This window comes from Thalassophryne amazonica, chromosome 20, assembly GCF_902500255.1.
Source record: "Thalassophryne amazonica chromosome 20, fThaAma1.1, whole genome shotgun sequence".
Lineage (NCBI taxonomy): Eukaryota > Metazoa > Chordata > Actinopteri > Batrachoidiformes > Batrachoididae > Thalassophryne > Thalassophryne amazonica.
This window is the reverse complement of record NC_047122.1, coordinates 14,032,994-14,058,512: the sequence shown is the minus strand read 5'-3', so window position 1 is coordinate 14,058,512 and position 25,519 is coordinate 14,032,994. Positions and strand designations below refer to the sequence as shown.

Here is a 25,519-nt window from a genome sequence, read left to right as displayed (position 1 = left end):
TAAATCCTGGTAAAATCCATTCAAGACCACACTACAAATGTTTTTTTTTCAATTAAAAAATTAGGTATGTTTTCATTAAGTCCCACGTAAAATCCAAGTTGACATAATCTACAGTACTGAAAGGAAGAACAAAAAAAAAATCAAGGTAGTTTGTGTGGTATTTTGCTCTTATTCAGTAATTTATGTCGAATCCTGGTGAAACACAGGCCCCACTAGTGTCACTTGTTGATGTGTTCAACCTTTTTTTCTATCTTCTTAGTTCATTTGTATTTTTCTTACCCTCTCAGTCAGGGGTGGCCAAGTTCGGTCCTCAAGAGCCACATTCCTGACACTTTTAGCTGTCTCCCACTACTTATATCAGCAGATATTCGGTCCAACATCAAAGCAGGCAGTCGCAGTGTTGCAGTTTGTCAACGGTATTACTTTGTCCAGCCACGTCCATGCAAACTTTTCTTTGCAGAATCTTTATCAATTTCTCAGACACACTTGCCATCTTAGTCTTTTATCCTCTCCCATGTATTTTCCTCACAAGAAACTGTCCAAACTTTCAAACTTTTTCACTTGGTGCCATTATGCATACCATAATACATAGTTCTCGCATGCGGGATCACGCACGAGAGATGTTTTCAGGAAAACTAAAGTTTTTACCACTTAGGGTACCCCTGCCCTCTCATGAACTACACAGCCTTTGTTTCATTAACTGCCTTTATTTAGATTTACGGACACAAACTGCAGAGCGATGTGCTTAGCTCTTTAACACAGCAGCTCTTCTTCTATCTACTTCCAACAAGGTGTTCAGATTAACAGCGATGATATCGACAGATGACAAAATGAATCCCAAAAGTCGGGAAACCACCGATCGGCGGGTGATTCTCATCCCTGTTATGAGGACGCCTCGCCCTTCACCAAAAAATAAAAACAAAACACTTTGCAGCTCCTGTGGCTGAGAACCTGGTCAGATGAAAACAGCTTCAATGAGCTTAACTGTTGTAATGTGCTGCATCTTTTAACAGCATTACAATGATGGAAACCTACTTTTATGAAAACATACTAATTACTGAAAAAAATAACACCGTTATTCCCATCAGTGATCGTGATGACCAGGGCCTTTATTGGCATTCCTTGACTTTCTGGATGATGCTGTGATCTTTGTCCTTAAAAGCTGAGTGAGGAGTCCTATTGTCTGGGTTTACAACTGTACTGAATCACACTGAGGTCCAGGGAATCCAGTATCTGAGGTTGAGACATCAGGCAAGACCTTATGGAGTCATGAGGTTGCTGAACAGAAGTATTCGGCAATGCTGATAATTTGCAGTAGAATGAAGGTCCAAGTCTTCAGGGTCCTGGTGCTTCAAGTCCATTTGATTTTCTGATGTGAAATCCAAACAGTGACCTAAGGTGCCTGTCTTTCATAGTGGGTTTCTCCAATGAATCCTCGGGTGCCACTGGAATGATTTTGAATCAAGTGGCGGTTACTTTGGGAGACTCTTGATGGGTACTACTTGCATTGTGAGGGAATGCCAGCTATTACACTATGGCCATATGGGGTAGTGTCATGAGCATAATCCAACACACAGGTGCCTCAGTGCTGCGGATTGCAGCACATGGAAAGGGCCAAGGAGACAACCAAGTATAAAGTACCTGTAGCAGATAGATGGCTACTTTCAAGAGATGGGGATGCACCAGTGGTGTGTCTTGGTGCTTGCCAATAAGGAGCCAGGTGGGTTCCATCGTGCTGTGGATGCATGGCACTTAGTAGGCTCCCAAACCTGACCTCCCAAACTCAAAACAACCCTCAAAAGGTATTTAACACCACCACCAAATATAGGATAATTTTGAAAAAGGATGACGAATAGTAATTAATATCTTTACATCTTAAGCATCTCGTATGTAATCCAGACTCCATGATGTAATTTTAACCCTTTTCCCACTGTGCCCTAGATGGAGGTAATCGATACTTTGTGAAATTTACTATACTGTTCAAAGAATTTATATATTTACTGTACCTAGATCTTTAACTAATATTTCTAAATAGGTATACATAATAGGCCTCATGTATCAACGTGCGTATGGCGATATTTGAGCGTATATGGGGTGTACGCCAAAACAGCTGCGCTACTTGGCGTTTATCAATGTGATTGTTGGCGTATGCTGCGCTGAAAATATACACCAGTTCGAGAGGTGGCGTAAATTATACACCAAAATGAACCAGCACCGGAATCCACATAGAAATGAAGATGATCAACATGATAAACAGTGCCATTATACAAATCAATGCATGTTACATAAATAACACTTTCCTGATTATACTACATAATAATCTATACAAATCCCGCTTTTGCGGGAATGCTGGTCTATCGAGCATGATCCGTGGCTACAGCGCTGACCGCAAAGAAAGCACTGCTCGCCTTTTTCTCCAGAGCCTGGAGCCAGAGCAGCGCTGAGCTTAACTTTATGTGGTGTGAGCGTTTTAGACTATGAAATCGATAATTACAACTGTAGTGTTGTCATTCGCCCGTGCTGCAATCAGGTTTTGTCATCTCCATTCGTTTGTCACAATAAAATAAATAAAGAAATACATTTTAAAAATAAAGAAATCTGACAAATTAGGCGTGTCTTATTAATTGAGCCAGCAAATATCCACGTCAAGAATTATTGACGTGAAAAGAGAATACAGTGGTCCCTCGCTATAACGCGGTTCACCTGTCGCGGCCTCGGAGTTTCGCGGAGTTTTTAGTCCAATTTTGCATGGCTTTTTTTTTTTTACAGTGTTCTGTGTTCTGCGTGTCTGTTTATAAGAATCTTCTCGCCCAGAAGAAAAAAGAGCGCCAACAACTACTCATAACTGTGTTTGTCACTCGGAAATAGACACCTGCTGCAGCGAGGTGTGAGTGGAAAAAGGCGCGCCGCCAGGACGAAGAGGCACGATCTGTTGATGAGTCACTATTAATAATTTCTTATGTGTCCAACCGCGTATGTTGATCATTAAAATTAAATTCGTTAGTTCTAAAAGCCATCATAATTATTTATAGGAAAATGTTCTATTTTTATTTCTCAAACAAATGTTTTGGGCCTGAAAACAGTTTGGTCTTATTTTCCTATTAAGGTTTGAACTTTGAGAGTGTTTACACACGAGAGAAAAGTGAGGAAATGTTCATGCCTGATTGTGAAAGTGTATAATGTGGTTTTACAGGGGTTTTACAGCTTTAAAACGTCTATAATAATTCTAAAAATAACGCTGACTACGTCGCGGTTTTGCATATTACGGGCTATTTTTTAGAATGTAACTCCCGCGATAAACGGGGTTCCACTGTAACACTTTTTTGATTATACTACAAATGAATGAATGAATGAATGAAAACTGTTTATTTCGAACATTTGATACAACAACAATTACAAGATAGATCAGTAAAGACAACAACAAAAAAGTTCCTACTGTGTACCCAACATGTCCGAAAAGGGGTAGGGTGAAGCATCAGCTTATTTATCCCTACCCCTTCTTCCCCACAACCAGTAATACCCTTTGCCACATATACACATAAATTCCTACACACCTAAACCGATATCAATATATATATATATATACATATATACACATACACATACATATACACATCAACATACATACACATATACATATATACACATATATATACACAAACATAAATATACACCATCGTGATTGGTGGAGTTCTTTTTCTTTGCCGTCTTCCTGGCTTCCATGTCGTAAAATGAGGGTGTCTGAAGCGGAGTCTGAATATTTATGGGCGTGTTCATTATAATTACGATTGTTTTCACCCGCCGCATTTATCAAGGTCACGTCAGGCGTACGCCGGAAATGGGCAGGTGCGCACTGCTTGATACATGCCACGGCAACTTTGGTGTACTTCAAATTTACACCGTAAATTTACGCCACAAGTGCGCAACTTTGATACATGAGGCCCAATATGTGTAAGTGTTTCACCTTTAAAAATACATTTTTTGATGGTGTCATGCAAATTAAGAAAATCACGCTGATTTAAATTTGAAAATCTCCATAAATTTATTATTGACTCATCACTGGCATCTTTTTGTTGTAAATATACCTGATATTGAACTCACAAAATTACTTACAAAAAATAATAACACAATTAAGTTCATTAATCAGTTTCTTCCATGAAACTTTTTACATCATGCCCCAAAATAATGTACTGATTTTTTTATACCTTTGCACAGCACTGTATAGTTTGAATCAAAAAATGTTGATAAATCATGACATGTGAAATCTCTGTATTTAATAGCACAAATGCAAATATGGTCAAAAGCTTTAGTACCGTTTGACTCTCAAGCACCACCCTATTTCTGTATAAAAGGTGTTTTTGGTGTTCAGTCATTTAGAGGTTTTTCATTATTTTGCAGTATCTGTGCTTCACGGAAATTTTTTTTTTTTTTATTTTGCCTACTACAACCCAGGATCTTTGAACAGTACTGTACATGTGGATGGCAACGGACTTGAAGTGAGTTATGTAAATTTAAAATTTTAACTGGTCAAGACAGAGTCAAGTCAGGGCAAACAACTGGTCCATCAATGGAATCCTCAGCACTCAGGTGGCTATGCACAAGATCAACATCACCGCCTATTTAACCTGTACTATGTACAGCAGAAAGACAGGGAATGCTTTTAATTAAAAAAATGTCTGACTGGTTTCAAGCTCCAAGTTTTCTCCTACTAGACATACTTTTACCGCTTCCTACTCCAATTTGTCCAGCAGCTGGCAAATGTCTTCCTGGCCACGATAAACTCTCTTCAACCCTCTGGGAAGATGACGGCATGATGACAAGTTGAGGTACTTGAGACCAGTTGATCGGCTAATGACTGATCTGCAAAACACAGTTCAGACACATCTTTATATGAAAAAGGATTTCCTTAGAAATCAAACATCAAATTGGCAGTACTGAAACTCTGAAAGTGGAAATGCTGTATTCATGCTCTATACAAAAGCAATTTGTTGTTTGGCACTTTCACATTTTCTCACTTCTGAACAACTGGTGGGACACTACCTCACAGCAGATGGAGTGATCCTGGTTCCACTGAAGTTGAGAAAACGCAGGGTATCCGAATTTGTTGCAAGAGTGAGTGAACTTATTGCCATCTCCAAGTCTTCCTCAATGAAGACATGATTTGTGATGTCAAGCTCACGCAAAGTTTCACTCCACTTTTGGGTCAGCATGTTAAGTCCCCTCTTAGGGAATGACGCAATATACCTGTTGAAATATTGTCCCCAGAACAGACATTCAAGCTCTGGCAAATGAGACAGAAAGATAGATGGCATTAATGACTGGAAATATAAACAGCTGGTTAATTCAGCAAAGTAATTTAGCAGATATGTAACAATAATTCCTTTATGCCTTAATATAGATGTTTTGAGATGTAAAATCTTAGAAATAACTACAGTAAAACTCACAGATAATGGATTTAGGTGGACCAGTGAATTTTGTCAGTTATAATTGAAATCCGCTATACGAGGGCTGTCAATAAAGTAAGGGTCCTTTTTATTTTTTCAAAAACTATATGGATTTCATTCATATGTTTTTACGTCAGACATGCTTGAACTCTCGTGCGCATGCGTGAGTTTTTCCACGCCTGTCGGTGACGTCATTCGCCTGTGAGCACTCCTTGTGGGAGGAGTCGTCCAGCCCCTCGTCGGAATTCCTTTGTCTGAGAAGTTGCTGAGAGACTGGCGCGTTGTTTGATCAAAATTTTTTCTAAACCTGTGAGACACATCGAAGTGGACACGGTTCGAAAAATTAAGCTGGTTTTCAGTGAAAATTTTAACGGCTGATGAGAGATTTTGAGGTGATTCTGTCGCTTTAAGGACTTCCCACGGTGCGAGACGTCGCTCAGCGCTCTCAGCCGCTGTCGTCAGCCTGTTCAAGCTGAAAACCTCCACATTTCAGGCTCTATTGATCCAGGACGTCGTGAGAGAACAGAGAAGTTTCAGAAGAAATCGGTTTCAGCATTTTATCTGGATATTCCACTGTTAAAGGAGATTTTTTTAATGAAAGACGTGCGGACGGATCCGCGCGTCGGGACGCAGCCGACGCGGTGCGGCGGCACAGGAAAAACACCTCCGTGTTGATAACCATTTGTAAAATCCAGGCGGCTTTTGATGGCTTTCAGTGGAGTGAGTATATGAGAAATTGTTTAACAGGCAGGACATGTTCCAACTTGTCCTTAAGGCTTTCAACAGAGGTGTTTTTCCTGTGGCGGAGCGTCACGGCGGCTGCGTCCCGATGCGCGGACCCGTCCGCACGTCTTTCATTAAAAAAATCTCCTTTAACAGTGGAATATCCGGATAAAATGCTGAAACCGACTTCTTCTGACACTTCTTTGTTCTCTCACGACGTCCTGGATCAATAGAGCCTGAAATGTGGAGGTTTTCAGCTTGAACAGGCTGACGACGGCGGCTGAGAGCGCTGAGCGACGTCTCGCTCCGTGGGAAGTCCTTAAAGCGACAGAATCACCTCAAAATCTCTCATCAGCCGTTAAAATTTTCACTGAAAACCAGCTTAACTTTTCGAACCGTGTCCACTTCGATGTGTCTCACAGGTTTAGAAAAAATTTTGATCAAACAACGCGCCAGTCTCTCAGCAACTTCTCAGACAAAGGAATTCCGACGAGGGGCTGGACAACTCCTCCCACAAGGAGTGCTTACAGGCGAATGACGTCACCGACAGGCGTGGAAAAACTCACGCATGCGCACGAGAGTTCAAGCATGTCTGACGTAAAAACATATGAATGAAATCCATATAGTTTTTGAAAAAAATAAAAAGGACCGTTACTTTATTGACAGCCCTCGTATGTATAAAATGGACAAAGCCCGTTTTATGTACGAGTATAAAACTAGAGACATTAATCACAAAATGCCCCGCGTGCAGTATTATTTTCCATGCAAAATGCAGTAATATGTACTTGTATGGGGTGGATATTTGGTTGAAGCCTTATGTGTTTAATGCAAACTGGGATATACAATGAAAAAAAATGGAGATTGGCATAATAGTTATTTAGAGGATGTGACAAACAGTGACCATAAAAAGTCGGTCACGGTCACCAGCCTTCAAAATAAATGTAACCACTGGTGACCTTGAAAAGTAGGTCAAGGTCACCAGCCTTTGAACACATGCTAAGTACTCCAAAGCATGTACCCACCAAATATGAAGTTTCTGCAAGCAATAGGTGCCAAGCTACGTTGCGGTGAATGATTTGACAGTTGTCATCACTGGTGACCTTCAAAGGTAAGTCAAGGTCACTGGCCTTCGAACCCATGCGAAGTACTCCTCCAAGGCATGTACCCACCAAATATGAAGTTTTTACGAGCAATAGGTGCGAAGCTACATTGTGGCGAAGGATTTGAAAGTTGTGACCATTGGTGACCTTGACAAGCAGGTCAAGGTCACTGGCCTTCGAACCCATGTGAAGTACTCCTCCAAGGCATGTACCCACCAAATATTAAGTTTCTGCGAGCAATAGGTGCCGAGCTACGCTGCTGCGAAGGATTTGACAGTTGTGACCACTGGTGACCTTCAAAAGTAGGTCAAGCTCACTGGCTCCAAGGCATGTACCCACCAAATATGAAGTTTCTGCGAGCAATAGGTGCGAAGCTACGTTGCGGCGAAGGATCTGACAGTTGTGATCATTTTTAGTTATTTTGGCATGTAATTGTGTATGCAATTATTGTAGTAATTATTTCTATACCTGGATGGACATAATAAAACATACGAGCGCACTTCTTCATTCATGTGATTTCATGACTGTACGTCTGTGACCATGAGTCATATACAGAGGCACAGAGGGATCACACTTGTCTTGTCCACTCAATAAGAGGGATTAAATATTGGAAATTGCAGTGTTTTATATGGTGTGTGGTTTTCATTTTTTTTCTCCACAGCAACGGCGCGATGTGGTGCGACACGTTCCAGCTGCTCGCACTGTGTTGGTGCATGTGCGTGCATGAAACCGTCACAGTGGGATCGTTCACACTTGCCCGACCGTGTGTCCCTCCCGATGTCTACTCGATGTTTTCGTGGTTCACTCATTCAGGCTGTTTCACTGTGATTCGCCCTGATTCGTACATTCATACTATGTGTGAAGGGGTCTTTAGGTGCGAGGGTTTGCAGCAATGCAGAGGCTTCTGATCTAAAGCAGTTATGGTAACACCCAGGAATATGTGTGAAACTTAACACTATATTACTGTACAGGCAGCAAGCAGCATTTTTTAAATAACTGTCGTCCTTGAATTACTCCCTGCATCATTTAGGCACCGGGTCTGAACACGGTTTGAAAAAAATAAATGCCCGGCCTTTTATTCACTTAAATATGGTACCCACTTTCCTTGAATCACTGAGTGTTTATACCTCTGTTAATGGGCACGTCCAGACTGCTCTGTCTGGTATATGCAAGGGGTTTTTAATGAAAATACATTTCATTCGGACAGGATGGAGCGAAAAATCCGTTATATATGGTATTTATTACATGGAAAACCATACAAAAGCATTGGGACTTCTGTCCGGTGAGTGCGAATACCTGGTTTATACGATGACGGCTTAGACAGGTTTTACTGTATTTTCCATTTTTTATTTCATAGTGTGGATTATATATATTCTAAAATGTTGGTCATAAATGAAAAAAAAAACCAAGACTAATTTTAAGTGAAGTGAAAATAAGATTTAAAAAAATTATCAAATTTATTAGTTTACCCAAAGAGGATAGAATGAAAGAATGTAGGTGTACCTAGACAGGGTAATGCTGCAAGACCAGAAGTGGTGATTCGGAAACATCCTCGGAGGTCTAACACCTGCAGTTTGGTTGAATCAAACAGAATGTCCCACAAGTCTTTGTCGGTTATTAAGGAAAAAGACGTTGTAGCCAAACACAGCTCCTCCAACAATGGGAAACCGGACGTGGATTCTGGCATCTTACGCATCACTTTGATGATGGGGATGACGTTCAACATCCGGAGTGTCTGATGGGAATCAGAATCAATTTAACTGCCACATAAATGTTCAGGATATTTATTGATGAATATCTGTTCCTTAGAACAGATCTGACTGAGTACATTACTGATCAACCTGGCAAACCAATGCAAAGTGTCCAGTGTATTTTAGTTACATTTCATATGTACAATCAGTGTTGGGCACAGTTCTGCTAATCTGCTAACTGCTAATTAGCAAAGCTAACTTTTTCATTAGCGGAATAGCTTGTCAGCTAACTTTGAAAACCATTAGCAGACCAATTAGCTTCTGCTAAATTTAGTTCCGCTAACCTTTTCTTTCTGGTAAAGTGAGTAAAGCTGTTGTGAAAGTGTAGGTACACGGACCCACAACAGGGGGCGCAATGAACGGACAATGGAGAAAGGTAAAGAACAAGTTTTACTGTTGTGAGATGAGCACAACTAATACAACAATTAACAATTTGGAGGTGTAAGCCGAAATCTGCTGGTGTCGTGTGGGCAGGCCCGAAGGTAGGAGACGTCCGTCCTAGTCGAACCGGAACCACCCAGATCTCCTCTGCCACCGAAACCCAGAAGTACTGGAACCGCCAAGTCCCGAATTCCCAGGTGGCCACTGCCTTCGCTCGTCGGATCCGGTACTGCTGGCGGAAAAGAGCACAAACACACAGGTAGGGATGCGACCGCACCCAGTAGATGGAGAGGGGCGAAGCCGCCTCCACCTCTTGTTACACTGAAGCAGGAAAGGGGAGTACTTATCCAAACACTTGGTCTCCAATAGTCCGCTGTCCTGAAAGGTTTATCAAGTATTGTCAAAAACACAGAATATGCTGCAGAGGTGATTACCTTAAACTCAAGGCGATATCTCGGCACTGAGGTGGAGACGCTGTCCTGCTGATATACCTCCGTGCTGAGTGCAGTCAGCTGTGTCCAGTAATGGGTGACAGCTGTCACCCTGGCTGCTCTCGTCGGCGGCAGCGCCCTCTGGTGCCTGGAGCCCGCACTCCAGGCAGGGCGCCCTCTGGTGGTGGTGGGCCAGCAGTACCTCCTCTTCAGCGGCCCACACAACAAAAGCTTAACAGTCAAAATTGTTTGTAAACCCTAAAATCATACATGTCTGTTGTCTGTTGTGTGTCTGCAACAGTCAGGCTCCCATGAGGAGCTCAGCCCTCCCCTCACTGTGCCTTCACTGCACATGCGTCATTTTGGAGCTTCAGCAGCAATTCACAGATTATCACCTCGTTTCTGCTTCAAACTGCACTTCAGTCATCATCTATCTCAGCAACGGATATTTGAAGCTTTTGTACAACAATCATTTCCACATAAATTCAGCATTATATCATAATAAAAGATGGGGAGGTGATGATCTAGTGGTTAAGGTGTTGGGCTTGAGACCAGAAGATCCTCGGTTCAAATCCCAAGGTCTTTAATCCCCTATTGCTCCCGGTGTGTTGTATGGCATCACCCTGACATCAGGGTGAATGTTAGGCATTATTGTAAAGCGCTTTGAGTGTCTGATGCAGATGGAAAAGCGCTATATATTTATGGGGGAGCTCTCGTAGAGTAAATTGACAGTGTGTCTGCTTTAAAGACAGCGTGTACATGTGAATCTTTCCTTTTTTTAAGTGAAAATACACTTCTATTTTTATGTAAAGACAAAACCTACGTGGGTTTATTTTGGTGGGCAAGCTCAACGCGACGGATGAGGTGTACATTTTGCCACTCACATTGAATGCAACATGGGTGAGCCACTCCTGTGTTTATACAGGGATAAACTGTGACTATTAATACTGCAATTTTACTGCTTTTTATAAAGACAATGACGGTGTTTGGGATTTTATTTTTTGTGCATTTGTTTTGTGTTCAGGAATGCACTTCCGTTAACAGCTTATAAATATTGTAGTGATCGCCGGGCCGGTCGATAAGATTGTGAATTGTTGTGCTGCAGTGCATTATGAGAGTTCGGGGGGGTTTATTAATCATTGTTATTGTGGTTCCTGTTTGTTTAGCAGTGTTGTTAGTGTTACAAGTTTGTTGTGTTTTTCTAGTTCAAGTAGTGTAGTCAGTTTGGTTAAGAGGTATGTTGTCACCATGAGTGAAAAGTGCCCTGCGTTTGATGTCTTCTGCCGCCCTCTGTGCTGTTGTGTGTGAAAAATAATATACAAATAATGAATGTTTATGAGTTCAATGGTATGAATATTTCATGAGGTGAAAGCTGGAACATACCATTCAATGAGACAAAGCCAAGTTGAACGGTATGTTCCAGCTTTCACCAAATTAAATATTTGTTCCATTGGAAGAATGTAAAAACATTCATTATTTGTTTATATAACGGCTAAAATCGATCCTTGTCATTTGACATTTTATTAATTTATAAACAACAGAAAAGGGACTTACATTTTGGTGTTCCACTGCTGCTAAAGTTCAACATGAACTTTAAATAGGAGTCCAAGTTATGACGTGTAGTCCGGTGATGCTGTGCACTGACTTCATACTTCCATTAAAAAAAGACTGTGTAGTTCCTCAGTTCAGCCAAAAATCACATCAGCTTTTCATCTGAACAGCTCTTCATGCATCCAGATGGCTTACAGAGGAGTGGATTTTGTTGTGTGTGTGTGTGTGTGTTACAGAACTAGCACCATCAGTTAGCTCAATCAAATTGTCATTCCGCTTGTGTCGCGCTCACACACACACACGCACACACACACACACACACACACACACACACACACACACACACACACACAACCGGGACAGCTCTTGCGCGTGCCTGTACTACCAAAAAAAAAAAAAAAAGACAGTGTACTTTCTCAGTGCAACGAAAAAAATCACGTCAGAAATGAGTCCAGCTTTTCATTCCAACATCCTGCTAACAGCCTCCAGACGGCTTACAGTGCAGTGGATTTGTTTTGTGTCTGGGTGCACGCGCGTTGTATGTCTGTGTGTGTGTGTAGATGTGTGTGTGCAGAGTGCAAACGTATGGAACCAAATTTGCACTCTAAATGGAACCAAACTGCAATGCCACAAAATGGGATGAATAATCCATGTCATGTGACACACAAAGCACCAATCAAATGACAAGAATCCACTCAGTCGTTATATAAATAGCACTTCTTTGCAGCAGGGTGAATAAAGACAAAAGCTCTGGCTCCTTCTTCCATGCAGCTTACCACAATATATATATATATATAAACTGTGACTTCTTTTGATAAAGATGAAGACAGTGTTTGGGCTTTTTATTTTCGTGTGTTCATTTTGGGTTTGTGATCGTCTTTATATTTACTCAGCAGCCCCTGTGGTGCTTAAACTTGAAACTGGCTTATCAGTAGCCAACAGTGTACCGATTCGTGCTTGGGACTCTGACGAGGGCGGTCGCATCTCCTCCACTCTCCCTTAGCGTGTTTTGTCTGTGAGGCTGCCAGCCCTGCTCCTCTGGAAAACGGCAAAATGGATCTGATCTAGTGGTCTCTGAACGCAATTGATACTATTTTTTCCACAAGACACTCGGGAGCGGAGGACCCGACCTGTCCTGCCGGGACACATGTGGCGGGTTACGTGATGGACAGCTGGAGGTGGCAAGTCATGTGCCTGTACACGTTGTCTGTGGAGGATGTTGAAGATGTTTACTTATTTGGAGCTGTGGTGACTGGGTTTCTGCTGTGTGGAGCGGCCACAGCACTGGTCTACCGGAAAATTAAGAAGGTGAAGGCGGCATTAATCGGCCCGTCCAGGCTGCCCCACATGACTGATTCGATTGGAAGGGCAGTGTCAGCTCAGTCGGTGGGTGTCAACCGCACGTTGGAATCCATCTCGGGGAGAATGGCTGCACTGGAAAACCGCTTTGATCGTCTGTAAGACCACATCTCTCCTCTATTCAAATGTATTGGGAGCCACTCTGAAGTTTCAGAGTGTGGAATCTGCCAGGCGTCTGTTAATCTGGATATCTATTTGTTTCTAACACCAGCTGTCCTTCAAGGCCGCTGGGATAAAATCCTCCACCCGAGGAACACTCCTGATAGCCTCGCTCCTCGTCTCCCCCCCCTCCTCCCTCCCTTCCCAGTCCTGAGATGTTGACTGTGGGACCTTGAGACTCTGGTGGACTGATTCAGGACTGAATCCCCCCAGGATGGACAGATAGGGCCTGTCGATGGCGCCTCACGCGGCCTTCCGGGCTGTCTGTCTGGACACTGGACCACTCTCTGCCCCTCCCTCCCTGTGGCAGGCCTCGTCCTCTCTGAAGCTGGTCTTGGCGGCGCGACTTACAGTTGCAGCGGCCTTCACCCATTTTACCTCAATTCGGATAATGGACTGCTTCAAGTTTAGTGCACATAAACAATGTCAAATGTATATGTGTTGTCTTTAATTTTGATGTGTGCCATTATTACGGTAAACAAGTAGTAATTGTGGATTAATTGCTGTATCTTGTCTGAGGTAATTGGAGTGTAAACATAATTGCCCTTTTTTGGGATCAATAAAGTTGTCTGAAGTCTGAAGTCAATACTAAAAGTTAGCGGTTAGCAATAACTTCCGCTAATTTTTTTTTTTTTTTTTTTTAGGAGTTTATTGGTTTAGCATTATAAAAGTTAACTTTTCAGTTAGTGGATCAGCGGTTATCGAAGCTAACTTTTCGGTTAGCTGTGCCTACCACTGTGTACAATAGATTAGAACCTAACTAAGAAAAAATCTAAAGAATGAGGCCTTTAAGATTAATGTGGCTACAACAGACTAAATTCTAGAATAAGCAATTCTGAAGGGATCTAAAATTTTAAATGACAAGAAAAAGCCACATCAACGAATAAGTATGTTGTATTTCTTCTGGCAAGGATGTAATGGTTTTGTAATGTTCAGACTGCATAATTATACAAAACAAAGAAAAAGGGAAATGTTAAAGCTAAAATTCATAGTAAATCACCACTTCCTGAATATTATCCACAATAAAAGCATTTAATATAAGAACACTGATGGGCTGTGGATTCTGCTCAACCACTAAACACTGAATACAAAAATGATGTTAAAATAATGCTAATAACCTCCTGGTTACTAACCTTTCTAAGACAAACATCACTTCCATTTCCTATCGTTACATAAATAAAACACTGCATGCCAAATTTTTATTACTGCACATGTATGACAAAAAAGGACTAAAAATGAAAATAGAAACACATGAGGTGATTAGATACAGATAAGTAAAAGCTTTCTAGAGTTTGGACAGCCAACTTCCAATATGTAATAAACCTCTGGTAGATGTATGTAGTGCAGCGTGTAGATTTACTTTACCTTAAGTTTGGGACATCCATGTTGGAGAGCTTGAATGCAGAGCTGTAGTTGGCATTCTTTACTGTCCAACTTTGTGTTGATCTCCAACAACTCCAAATCAGGGCAGCATCCTTTCTGTAAAAAAACAAGCAGTATATGTTTTGGTTGTAAACGTCACTTGTGCTATTTGGCCTTGACTGTGCAGTGCCTACATCAGTCAAAGTCAAACTCATGAGAGAGAAAAGCTCCCTATTTGATTTTCAGGCTGCTATTGTGAGGGATTGTGACAGCAGATCATCTATCTCCATCCTCAACCTGGTCCCTGTATCTACATCCTCAACATCCTGCTCCCAACATAACCTGCATCCCTCCTCTGCACATGTCCAAACCATTTCACTCGCACATTGTTTCCAAACTATTCTCCCTGTCCTGTCACTCCTCTGCCATTCCCTCCATGTACTCTGGATTTCTTTCACATAAAAAGACATGCAGGTTAGGTGAAATGGAAACTTTAAACTGACCATAGGTGTGTGTGGGGGTGTGGATGTGGTTGTCTGTATGTGGCCCTGACACAGTCAACAGCAGTGTTATTATCATCTGAAATATATACCATTTTTATCAATGAAAACAATAATAACACAGCTGTTGGCTGTTATTATTGTTTTCAATGATAAAAATAGTATATTTGAAACAATAAGAACACAGCCAATGGCGGTGTTATTAGTGTTTCCATTGTATTTTCATTTTCATGGTATATACAGTAGTGTTCAGAATAATAGTGCTATGTGCTATGTGACTAAAAAGATTAATCCAGGTTTTGAGTATATTTCTTATTGTTACATGGGAAACAAGGTACCAGTAGATTCAGTAGATTCTCACAAATCCAACAAGACCAAGCATTCATGATATGCACACTCTTAAGGCTATGAAATTTGGCTATAAGTAAAAAAAGTGGAAAAGGGGGTGTTCACAATAATAGTAGCATCTGCTGCTGACGCTACAAACTCAAAATTATTATGTTCAAACTGATTTTTTAGCAATCCTCTGAATCACTAAACTAGTATTTAGTTGTATAACCTCAGTTTTTCATGATTTCAAGATTTTGCTGGTTTACTAGTGTGCTTGGGGTCATTGTCTTGTTGAAACACCCATTTCAAGGGCATGTCCTCTTCAGCATAAGGTAACATGACCTCTTCAAGTATTTTGATATATCCAAACTGATCCATGATACCTGGTATGCGATATATAGGCCCAACACCATAGTAGGAGCAAAATGCCCATATCATGATGCTTGCACCACCATGCTTCACTGTCTTCACTGTGAACTGTGGCTTGAATTCAGAGTTTGGGGGTCGTCTTACAAACTGTCTGCGGCCCTTGGACCCAAAAAGAACAATTTTACTCTCATCAGTCCACAAAATATTCCTCCATTTCTCTTTAGGCCAGTTGATGTGTTCTTTGGCAAATTGTAACCTCTTCTGCACATGTCTTTTATTTAACAGAGGGACTTTATGGGGGATTCTTGCAAATAAATTAGTTTCACACAGGCGTCTTCTAACTGTCACAGCACTTACAGGTAACTCCAGACTGTCTTTGATCATCCTGGAGCTGATCAATGGGTGAGCCTTTGCCATTCTGGTTATTCTTCCATCCATTTTGATGGTTGTTTTCCGCTTTCTTCCATGCATCTCTGTTTTTTTGTCCATTTTAAAGCATTGGAGATCACTGTAGATAAACAGCCTATAATTGTTGCACCTGCGTATAAGTTTTCCCCTCTCCAACCAACTTTTAATCAAACTACGCTGTTCTTCTGAACAATGTCTTGAACGTCCCATTTTCCTCAGGCTTTCAAAGAGAAAAGCATGTTCAACAGGTGCTGGCTTCATCCTTGAATAGGGGACACCTGATTCACACCTGTTTGTTCCACAAAACTGACGAACTCACTGACTGAATGCCACACTACTATTATTGTTAACACCCCCTTTTCTACTTTTTTTTATACTAATAGCCCAATTTCATAGCCTTAAGAGTGTGCATATCATGAATGCTTGGTCTTGTTGGATTTGTGAGAATCTACTGAATCTACTGGTACCTTGTTTCCCATGTAACAATAAGAAATATACTTCAAAACGTGGATTAATCTTTTTAGTCACATAGCACTACTATTATTCTGAACACTACTGTATACAGTGAGGAAAATAAATATTTGAACACCCTGTGGTTTTGCAAGTTCTCCCACTTAGAAATCATGGAGGAGTCTGAAATTTTCATCTTAGGTTCATTTCCACTGTGAGAGACATAATCTAAAAAAAAAAAAAAAAAAAAAAAAAAAATCCAGAAATCACAATGTATGATTTTTTAATAATTTATTTGAAAGTTACTGCTGCAAATAAGTATTTGAACACCTACCAACCAGCAAGAATTTTGGCTCACACAGACCTGTTAATTTTTCTTTAAGAAGCCCTTTTATTCTGCACTCTTTACCTGTATTAATTGCACCTGTGAACTTGTTACCTGTATAAAAGACACCTGTTCACACACTCAATCAATCACACTCCAACCTGTCCACCATAGCCAAGACCAAAGAGCTGTCTAAGGACACCAGGGACAAAACTGTAGACCTGTACAAGGCTGGGATGGACTACAGGACAACAGGCAAGCAGCTTGGTAGAAGACAACAACTGTTATTATTATTTATTAGAAAGTGGAAGAAACACAAGATGACTGTCAATCTCCCTTGGTCTGGGATTCCATGCAAGATCTCACTTGTGGGGTAGGTAAGGATGATTCTGAGAAAGCTCAGAGCTACACAGGAGGACCTGGTCAATGACCTGAAGAGAGCTGGGACCACAGTCACAAAGATTACATTAGTAACACATGATGCTGTCATGGTTTAAAATCCTGCAGGGCAGCAAGGTCCCCCTGCTCAAACCAGCACATGTCCAGGCCCGTTTGAAGTTCACCAGTGACCATCTGGATGATCCAGAGTGATGAATGGGAGAAGGTCATTTGGTCACACGAGACCAGAATAGAGCTTTTTGGAATCAACTCCACTTACCATGTTTAGAGGATGAGAACAACCCCAAGAAAACCATCCCAACCGTGAAGCATGGGGGTGGAAACATCATACTCTGGGGGTGCTCTTCTGCAAAGGGGACAGGACGACTGCACCGTATTGAAGGGAGGATGGATGGGGTCATGTATTGCGAGATTTTGGCAAATAACCTCCTTCTCTCAGTAAGAGCACTGAAGATGAGTCATGGCTGGGTCTTCCAGCATGACAATGACCCCAAACACACAGCCAGGGCAACTAAGGAGGGGCTCCGTAAGAAGCATTTCAAGGTCCTGGAGTGGCCCGGCCAGTCTCCAGACCTGAACTCAATAGAAAATCTTTGGAGGGAGCTGAAACTCCAAACCTGAAAGATTTGGAGAAGATGTGCATGGAGAAGTGGACCAAAATCCCTGCTGCAGTGTGTGAAAACCTGGTGAAAAACTACAGGAAACATTTGACCTCTGTAACTGCAAACAAAGGCTACTCTACCAAATATTAACATTGATTTTCACAGGTGTTCAAATACTTATTTGCAGCAGGAACATACAAATAAATTATTTAAAAAAATCATACATTGTGATTTCCAGATTTTTTTTTTAATTATTATTATTATGTCTCTCACAGTGGACGTGCAATTTCAGACCGCTCCATGATTTCTAAGTGGGAGAACTTGCAAAACCGCAGCGTGTTCAAATACTTATTTTTGTCAGTGTATACATATACATACATACACTCAACAAAAATATAAGTGCACAGGTGTGCCTTAGACTGTCCACAATAAAAGGCCACTCTGAAAGGTGCAGTTTTATCACACAGCACAATGCCACAGATGTCGCAAGATTTGAGGGAGCGTGCAATTGGCATGCTGACAGCAGGAATGTCAACCACAGCTGTTGCTCGTGTATAAAACTGCACCTTTCAGAGTGGCCTTTTATTGTGGCAGTCTAAGGCACACCTGTGCACTAATCATGGTGTCTAATCAGCATCTTGATATGGCACACCTGTGAGGTGGGATGGATTATCTCAGCAAAGGAGAAGTGCTCTGCAAAAGCAAAGGTCAAGTTAAGTACAGTGCTAACCATAGCCACATTAATGCATAGAACAACACTGCCATCTACTGGATGTCAGTGTTGTTTGTGAGAGAGAGAGGGAGGCAAGGCCTTTAATTCCCTATTGCTCCCAGTGTGTAGTGAATGCCTTGTATGGCAGCACCCTGACATCAGGGTGAATGTGAGGCATAATTGTAAAGCACTTTGAGCGTCTGATGCAGATGGAAAAGCGCTATATAAATGCAGTCCATTTACCATTTGTGTGAGCTACAGTCGTATGTAAAAGTTCGGGCACCCCTGATAATTTCCATGATTTTCCTTTATAAATCATTGGTGTTTGGATCAGCAATTTCAGTTAAATATATCATATAGTAGACAAACACAGTAATATTTGAGAAGTGAAATGAAGTTCATAGGATATAGAGAAAGTGTGCAATAATTCTTTAAACAAAATTAGGCAGGTGCATAAATTTGGGCACCCAACAGAAAAAAAAACATCAATATTTAGTAGATCCTACTTTTGCAGAAATAACAGCCTCTAAACGCTTCCTATAGCTTCCAATGAGAGTCTGGATTCTGTTTGAAGGTATTTTGGACCATTCTTCTTTACAAAACATCTCAGGTTTGTTGGTTTCCAAGCATGGACAGCCGCTTAAAACACCACAGATTTTCAATAATACTCAGGTCTGGGTACTGAGATGGCCATTCAAGAACATTGTACTTGTTCCTCTGCATGAATGCCTTAGTAGATTTTGAGCAGTGTTTAGAGTCGTCATCTTGTTGAAAGATCCAGCCCCGGCGCTAGGGCTATCACGATTAGGAATTTCTGGAGACGATTCATTGTCAGACAAATATTTGTGATTGATGATTATATTGTCTATTTTTTCTCTTTTTTTCCCTTCTTTATATTCTGCTAACGTTTGGTTTCTGTGAGTGGAGAAACTGGGAATAGTGCAACATTTTTATTTTTATTTTCATTTTACATATAGTCCCAACTTTTTCTGATTTGTGGTTGTTTCTATTGCATTTCTGAAATCTGAATGAACTGCTATAAAGAAAAGTGTGACCATTTTATTATGTTTGTAAAACTTTGTGGAGCAACGCAAATACCAAACTCTTATAAGGAAGGGAAAAAAACACCTGGACATGTGCAGGAAAACTGATATAAACTTAACAGAACAATGCAGGCTGATTAGATTCCACTATTTTTTTGTATAAATGAATCAGAATACAATAAGAGGCAACTCCTTTGAAATAATTAAAACATATAGCTGCAGCTTAATAACTCTGAAAAATAACAGGAATCAGCATTTTGTATTTTTATTCTGACTCCAGTTCATTTTAGTGTGATGAATCATCCTTTTTTTTCTCCCATCATCAGTCACGTTTTGTGCTTGAACACTACATTAAGCTCAAGACTGAACAAATACATACCTTTGGAAAATAACAGCTGTTAAAGTTCAGCTTTTTGTGATCTGTGCCTCTGAACATCAGTGCACAGCTTCTCCACAGCAGGTTTTTTTTAACCCGTGTATGCATAATTTTTGCTCAGTTCATTTATATATTCCCATTTTTTAAGAATTTGTTTATGGATATTTGACCATTTATTTCATTGCATGATCTCATAAATTCAGTATACAACTAGTCGTGGCAGCCCTACTTAAAACCGAAATGCATCCACAGCGGTGATGTGGTACGTGGCTTTGAACCAGAGCCTCCTCACGCTCCATGTTATTATCCGAGCCTCGCTAACCATCCAACCAAGATGAGATGGAAACAGAGTGAGTGAGGCAAGTGAGGCTGCATGCGGCTGCTGCTGCAACACGATGATGTCAGATTCTGATCGTTTTATGCAACTATGTGGATAAAATAGTAATTCACAGTAATCGCGATTATGAAACATATTTGCGAATATGAAAAATAATTGCGATTGGTGAAATTGTAATAACTGTGACTGCCCTACCTGGTGCAACTTCAACTTTGTGTAACATTGAACTTGTCTCAATAATCTGCTGATATTGACTGGAACCATGTGACCCTCAACTTTAACAAGATTCCCAGTACCTGCAATGGCCACACAGCCACAACGCGATGGAACAACCTCCAATTTTACTGTAGGTGTAGCAAGCGTTTTTCTTGGAATGCTGTGTTCTTTTCACCATGCATACCGCCCCTGTTTATGTCCAAATAACTCAAGTTAGTTTCATCAGTCCACAGCACCTTATTCCAAAATGAAGGCTGGCTTGTCCAAATGTGCTTTGCGGTATCTCAAGCAACCACTCTGTGGTGTGTACGCAGAAAAGGCTTCCTCTGCATACCAGCATCTCCTTGTGCAAAGTGCCCTGTATAGTTGAATGATGCACAGAGACACGACCTGCAGCTAGATCATGTTGTAGGTCTTTGGACCAGGTCTGTGGGTTGTCTATGACTGTTCTCACCATCCTTCGCTTCAGCTTATCTGAGATTTTTCTTGGCCTGCGGGCCTTAACTAGTACTGTGCCTGCGGTCTTCCATTTCCTCACTATGTTCCTCACAGTGGAAACTGACAGCTGAAATCTCTGAGAAAGCTTTTTGTATCCTTCTCCTAAACCATGATGTTGAACAATCTTTGTTTTCAGGTCATTTGAGAGTTGTTTAGAGCCTACCATGTTGCCACTCATTAGAAGAGATGCAAAGAGGGGAATGATTTGCAAATGGCCACCTTAAATACCCGTTCTCATGACTGGATTCATCTGTGTAATGAGGTCAAGGGTCAGTGAGCTTATCAAAACCTAGTTTGTCTTCCAATAATTAGTGCTAAATGTATTCAAATCAATAAAATGACAAGGGTGCCCAAATTTATGCACCTGCCCAATCTTGTTTAAATAATTATTGCACACTTTCTGTAAATACTAGAAAATTCATTTCACTTCTCAAATATCAGTGTGTTCATCTGCTATATGATATATTTAACTGAAATTTCTGATCCAGAGAACCAATGATTTATAAAGGAAACTCATGGAAATCATCAGGGGTGCCCAAACCTTTGCATACAATTGTATTTATTTGTGGATCAGTGTGTGGATGAAGAATGTCTCAAATTACATAACTGAATAAAGCGATGAATGTGTGTGATCGGTGATCTACAAATGCTTAATCACACAATCACACAAATAAAAAACATGAATGTAGTAACACTACTATCATGCAAAATAGCCTCTTTCATGGAAGTATAAACATAATGTAGGCTGAAACACACTTACGTATACAGCAGCCAGAATTTTCTCATTCTTTGGTCCATGAGTGAACAAAATTTGTTTGATCTGGCTGCCATGAGATTCCAGGAGGTCAACAAGACCCTCAACCTGAAACTGCAGCATAAAAAACAACAAACTGAAATGTATGAAACTCACCAAAAATATGTGTTTCACACATCTTACAAATGTTTATTAAACTGGTCTGTACTGTACCTCTGAATACTGTAGATTTATGATCTGCAGAGACTGACTGTGCAAACCAAGGCTCTGGAAAGCCTTCTCTGTCAGGCCTTTGCAATAAGGCAGTGAGGGATTCAAGATGAGGGCAGGACTGCGACATAACCTGAACATGATGACAACAGAAACTGAATGGTCAAAAATAATATAAACTATAAAAAACTTTACTTAAGATGACTGACATATTGTTGCATTATATGATGTAAACTCTCCAAAGCAAACTTCTATTATAACCTAGACAATAACACTGTGTTGAAAACTAAAGACCAATATTTTAATCATGTACCTCTATTGCATAGTTGACATTCTTTGTCCAGTGACAGATAGAAAGGCCTCGAAGCTGTGACAACCTTAAAAACAATAAAAATTGTTTGGCATTTTATCTGAGATCTTTTGAAATGAGAAACACAGCATTAAACTGCCTTTTTTGTAAAAAAAAAAAAAAAAAAAAAAAAAAGTAGAAATTTCCTGACAGGGCTCAATTAAAACTGAGTCACGGCACACGGCGTTCAAATAAGGGATCTATTTTGAGCTTTTCCTCATGTCGGGTTCCATATAAAAACAATTTGCAGTCACGCTCACTTCAACCAAACAACTATGAATAAATGGCTTTATCAAACAGAAAAGTGTGCTGTCAAAATGTGACACTGTAACAACACACAGGAACAGACGTTCAAACTTTAAAACTGATGCAACATTTAAATCATACAACTTGCATAAAAACAAGTCCATGTTTTTTTTTTCACCAAGCAAACTCCATTTTTATTCACAACTGAGCATGAAACAGGCAAACTGGATCTCCATGTACTGTGGATTACTTTACAAATATTTTAAATATAATGCAATACTATTTTAACTGGTCAAGACAGAGTCAAGTCAGGGCAAAAACTGGTCCATCAATGGAATCCTCAGCACTCAGGTGGCTATGCACAAGATCAACATCACCGCCTATTTAACCTGTACTATGTACAGCAGAAAGACAGGGAATGCTTTTAATTAAAAAATGTCTGACTGGTTTCAAGCTCCAAGTTTTCTCCTACTAGACATACTTTTACCGCTTCCTACTCCAATTTCCAGCAGCTGGCAAATGTCTTCCTGGCCACGATAAACTCTCTTCAACCCTCTGGGAAGATGACGGCATGATGACAAGTTGAGGTACTTGAGACCAGTTGATCGGCTAATGACTGATCTGCAAAACACAGTTCAGACACATCTTTATATGAAAAAGGATTTCCTTAGAAATCAAACATCAAATTGGCAGTACTGAAACTCTGAAAGTGGAAATGCTGTATTCATGCTCTATACAAAAGCAATTTGTTGTTTGGCACTTTCACATTTTCTCACTTCTGAACAACTGGTGGGACACTACCTCACAGCAGATGGAGTGATCCTGGTTCCACTGAAGTTGAGAAAACGCAGGGTATCCGAATTTGTTGCAAGAGTGAGTGAACTTATTGCCATCTCCAAGTCTTCCTCAATGAAGACATGATTTGTGATGTCAAGCTCACGCAAAGTTTCACTCCACTTTTGGGTCAGCATGTTAAGTCCCCTCTTAGGGAATGACACAATACCTGTTGAAATATTGTCCCAGAACAGACATTCAAGCTCTGGCAAATGAGACAGAAAGATAGATGGCATTAATGACTGGAAATATAAACAGCTGGTTAATTCAGCAAAGTAATTTAGCAGATATGTAACAATAATTCCTTTATGCCTTAATATAGATGTTTTGAGATGTAAAATCTTAGAAATAACTACAGTAAAACTCACAGATAATGGATTTAGGTGGACCAGTGAATTTTGTCAGTTATAATTGAAATCCGCTATACGAGGCTGTCAATAAAGTAAGGGTCCTTTTTATTTTTTCAAAAACTATATGGATTTCATTCATATGTTTTACGTCAGACATGCTTGAACTCTCGTGCGCATGCGCGTGAGTTTTTCCACGCCTGTCGGTGACGTCATTCGCCTGTGAGCACTCCTTGTGGGAGGAGTCGTCCAGCCCCTCGTCGGAATTCCTTGTCTGAGAAGTTGCTGAGAGACTGGCGCGTTGTTTGATCAAAATTTTTTCTAAACCTGTGAGACACATCGAAGTGGACACGGTTCGAAAAATTAAGCTGGTTTTCAGTGAAAATTTTAACGGCTGATGAGAGATTTTGAGGTGATTCTGTCGCTTTAAGGACTTCCCACGGTGCGAGACGTCGCTCAGCGCTCTCAGCCGCTGTCGTCAGCCTGTTCAAGCTGAAAACCTCCACATTTCAGGCTCTATTGATCCAGGACGTCGTGAGAGAACAGAGAAGTTTCAGAAGAAATCGGTTTCAGCATTTTATCTGGATATTCCACTGTTAAAGGAGATTTTTTTAATGAAAGACGTGCGGACGGATCCGCGCGTCGGGACGCAGCCGACGCGGTGCGGCGGCACAGGAAAAACACCTCCGTGTTGATAACCATTTGTAAAATCCAGGCGGCTTTTGATGGCTTTCAGTGGAGTGAGTATATGAGAAATTGTTTAACAGGCAGGACATGTTCCAACTTGTCCTTAAGGCTTTCAACAGAGGTGTTTTTCCTGTGGCGGAGCGTCACGGCGGCTGCGTCCCGATGCGCGGACCCGTCCGCACGTCTTTCATTAAAAAAATCTCCTTTAACAGTGGAATATCCGGATAAAATGCTGAAACCGACTTCTTCTGACACTTCTTTGTTCTCTCACGACGTCCTGGATCAATAGAGCCTGAAATGTGGAGGTTTTCAGCTTGAACAGGCTGACGACGGCGGCTGAGAGCGCTGAGCGACGTCTCGCTCCGTGGGAAGTCCTTAAAGCGACAGAATCACCTCAAAATCTCTCATCAGCCGTTAAAATTTTCACTGAAAACCAGCTTAACTTTTCGAACCGTGTCCACTTCGTGTGTCCTCATAGGTTAGAAAAAATTTGATCAAACACGCGCCAGTCCTCCTCAGCAACTTCTCAGACAAAGATTCCGACAGGGGCTGGACAACTCCTCCCACAAGGAGTGCTTACAGGCGAATGACGTCACCGACAGGCGTGGAAAAACTCACGCATGCGCACGAGAGTTCAAGCATGTCTGAACGTTAAAACATATGAATGAAATCCATATAGTTGTTGAAAAAAATAAAAAGGACCGTTACTTTATTGACAGCCCTCGTATGTATAAAATGGACAAAGCCCGTTTTATGTACGAGTATAAACTAGAGACATTAATCACAAATGCCCCGCGTGCAGTATTATTTTCCATGCAAATGCAGTAATATGTACTTGTATGGGGTGGATAGTTGGTTGAAGCCTTATGTGTTTAATGCAAACTGGGATATACAATGAAAAAAAAATGGAGATTGGCATAATAGTTATTTAGAAGGATGTGACAAACAGTGACCATAAAAAGTCGGTCACGGTCACCAGCCTTCAAAATAAATTAACCACTGGTGACCTTGAAAAGTAGGTCAAGGTCACCAGCCTTTGAAACACATGCTAAGTACTCCAAAGCATGTACCCACCAAATATGAAGTTTCTGCAAGCAATAGGTGCCAAGCTACGTGTCGGTGAATGAATTGACAGTTGTCATCACTGGTGACCTTCAAGAGGTAGTCAAGGTCACTGGCCTTCGAACCCATGCGAAGTACTCCTCCAAGGCATGTAACCCACCAAATATGAAGTTTTTACGAGCAATAGGTGCGAAGCTACATTGT

General features: G+C 40.9%; 2 protein-coding genes across 4 annotated transcripts in view; both read right to left on the bottom strand.

Annotated features, from left to right (window-relative positions):
- Positions 1-4,017: 4,017 nt before the first annotated feature.
- LOC117502379 (F-box/LRR-repeat protein 6-like) lies at positions 4,018-22,196 on the bottom strand (the record flags this gene model as incomplete). The annotated part of the gene is given in 8 exon segments (XM_034161410.1): positions 4,018-4,860; positions 5,041-5,281; positions 8,771-9,002; positions 14,265-14,378; positions 21,587-21,694; positions 21,794-21,884; positions 21,886-21,923; positions 22,104-22,196. Coding segments are annotated over 8 exon segments (1,047 nt in total), but the record flags the coding sequence as incomplete, so codon positions are not given.
- Positions 22,197-22,809: 613 nt separating this feature from the next.
- LOC117502242 (F-box/LRR-repeat protein 6-like) overlaps positions 22,810-25,519 on the bottom strand; it is a 28,623-nt gene continuing 25,913 nt past the window's right edge. For all 3 annotated transcript variants that reach the window (XM_034161290.1, XM_034161291.1, XM_034161292.1), the window contains 2 exons: positions 23,187-23,424; positions 22,810-23,006 (listed from right to left, as the gene is read on the bottom strand). In XM_034161290.1, coding sequence (XP_034017181.1) covers positions 22,835-23,006; positions 23,187-23,424 — 410 coding nt within the window. In that variant the 3' untranslated portion in view covers positions 22,810-22,834. The remainder of the gene's footprint in view (positions 23,007-23,186; positions 23,425-25,519) is intronic.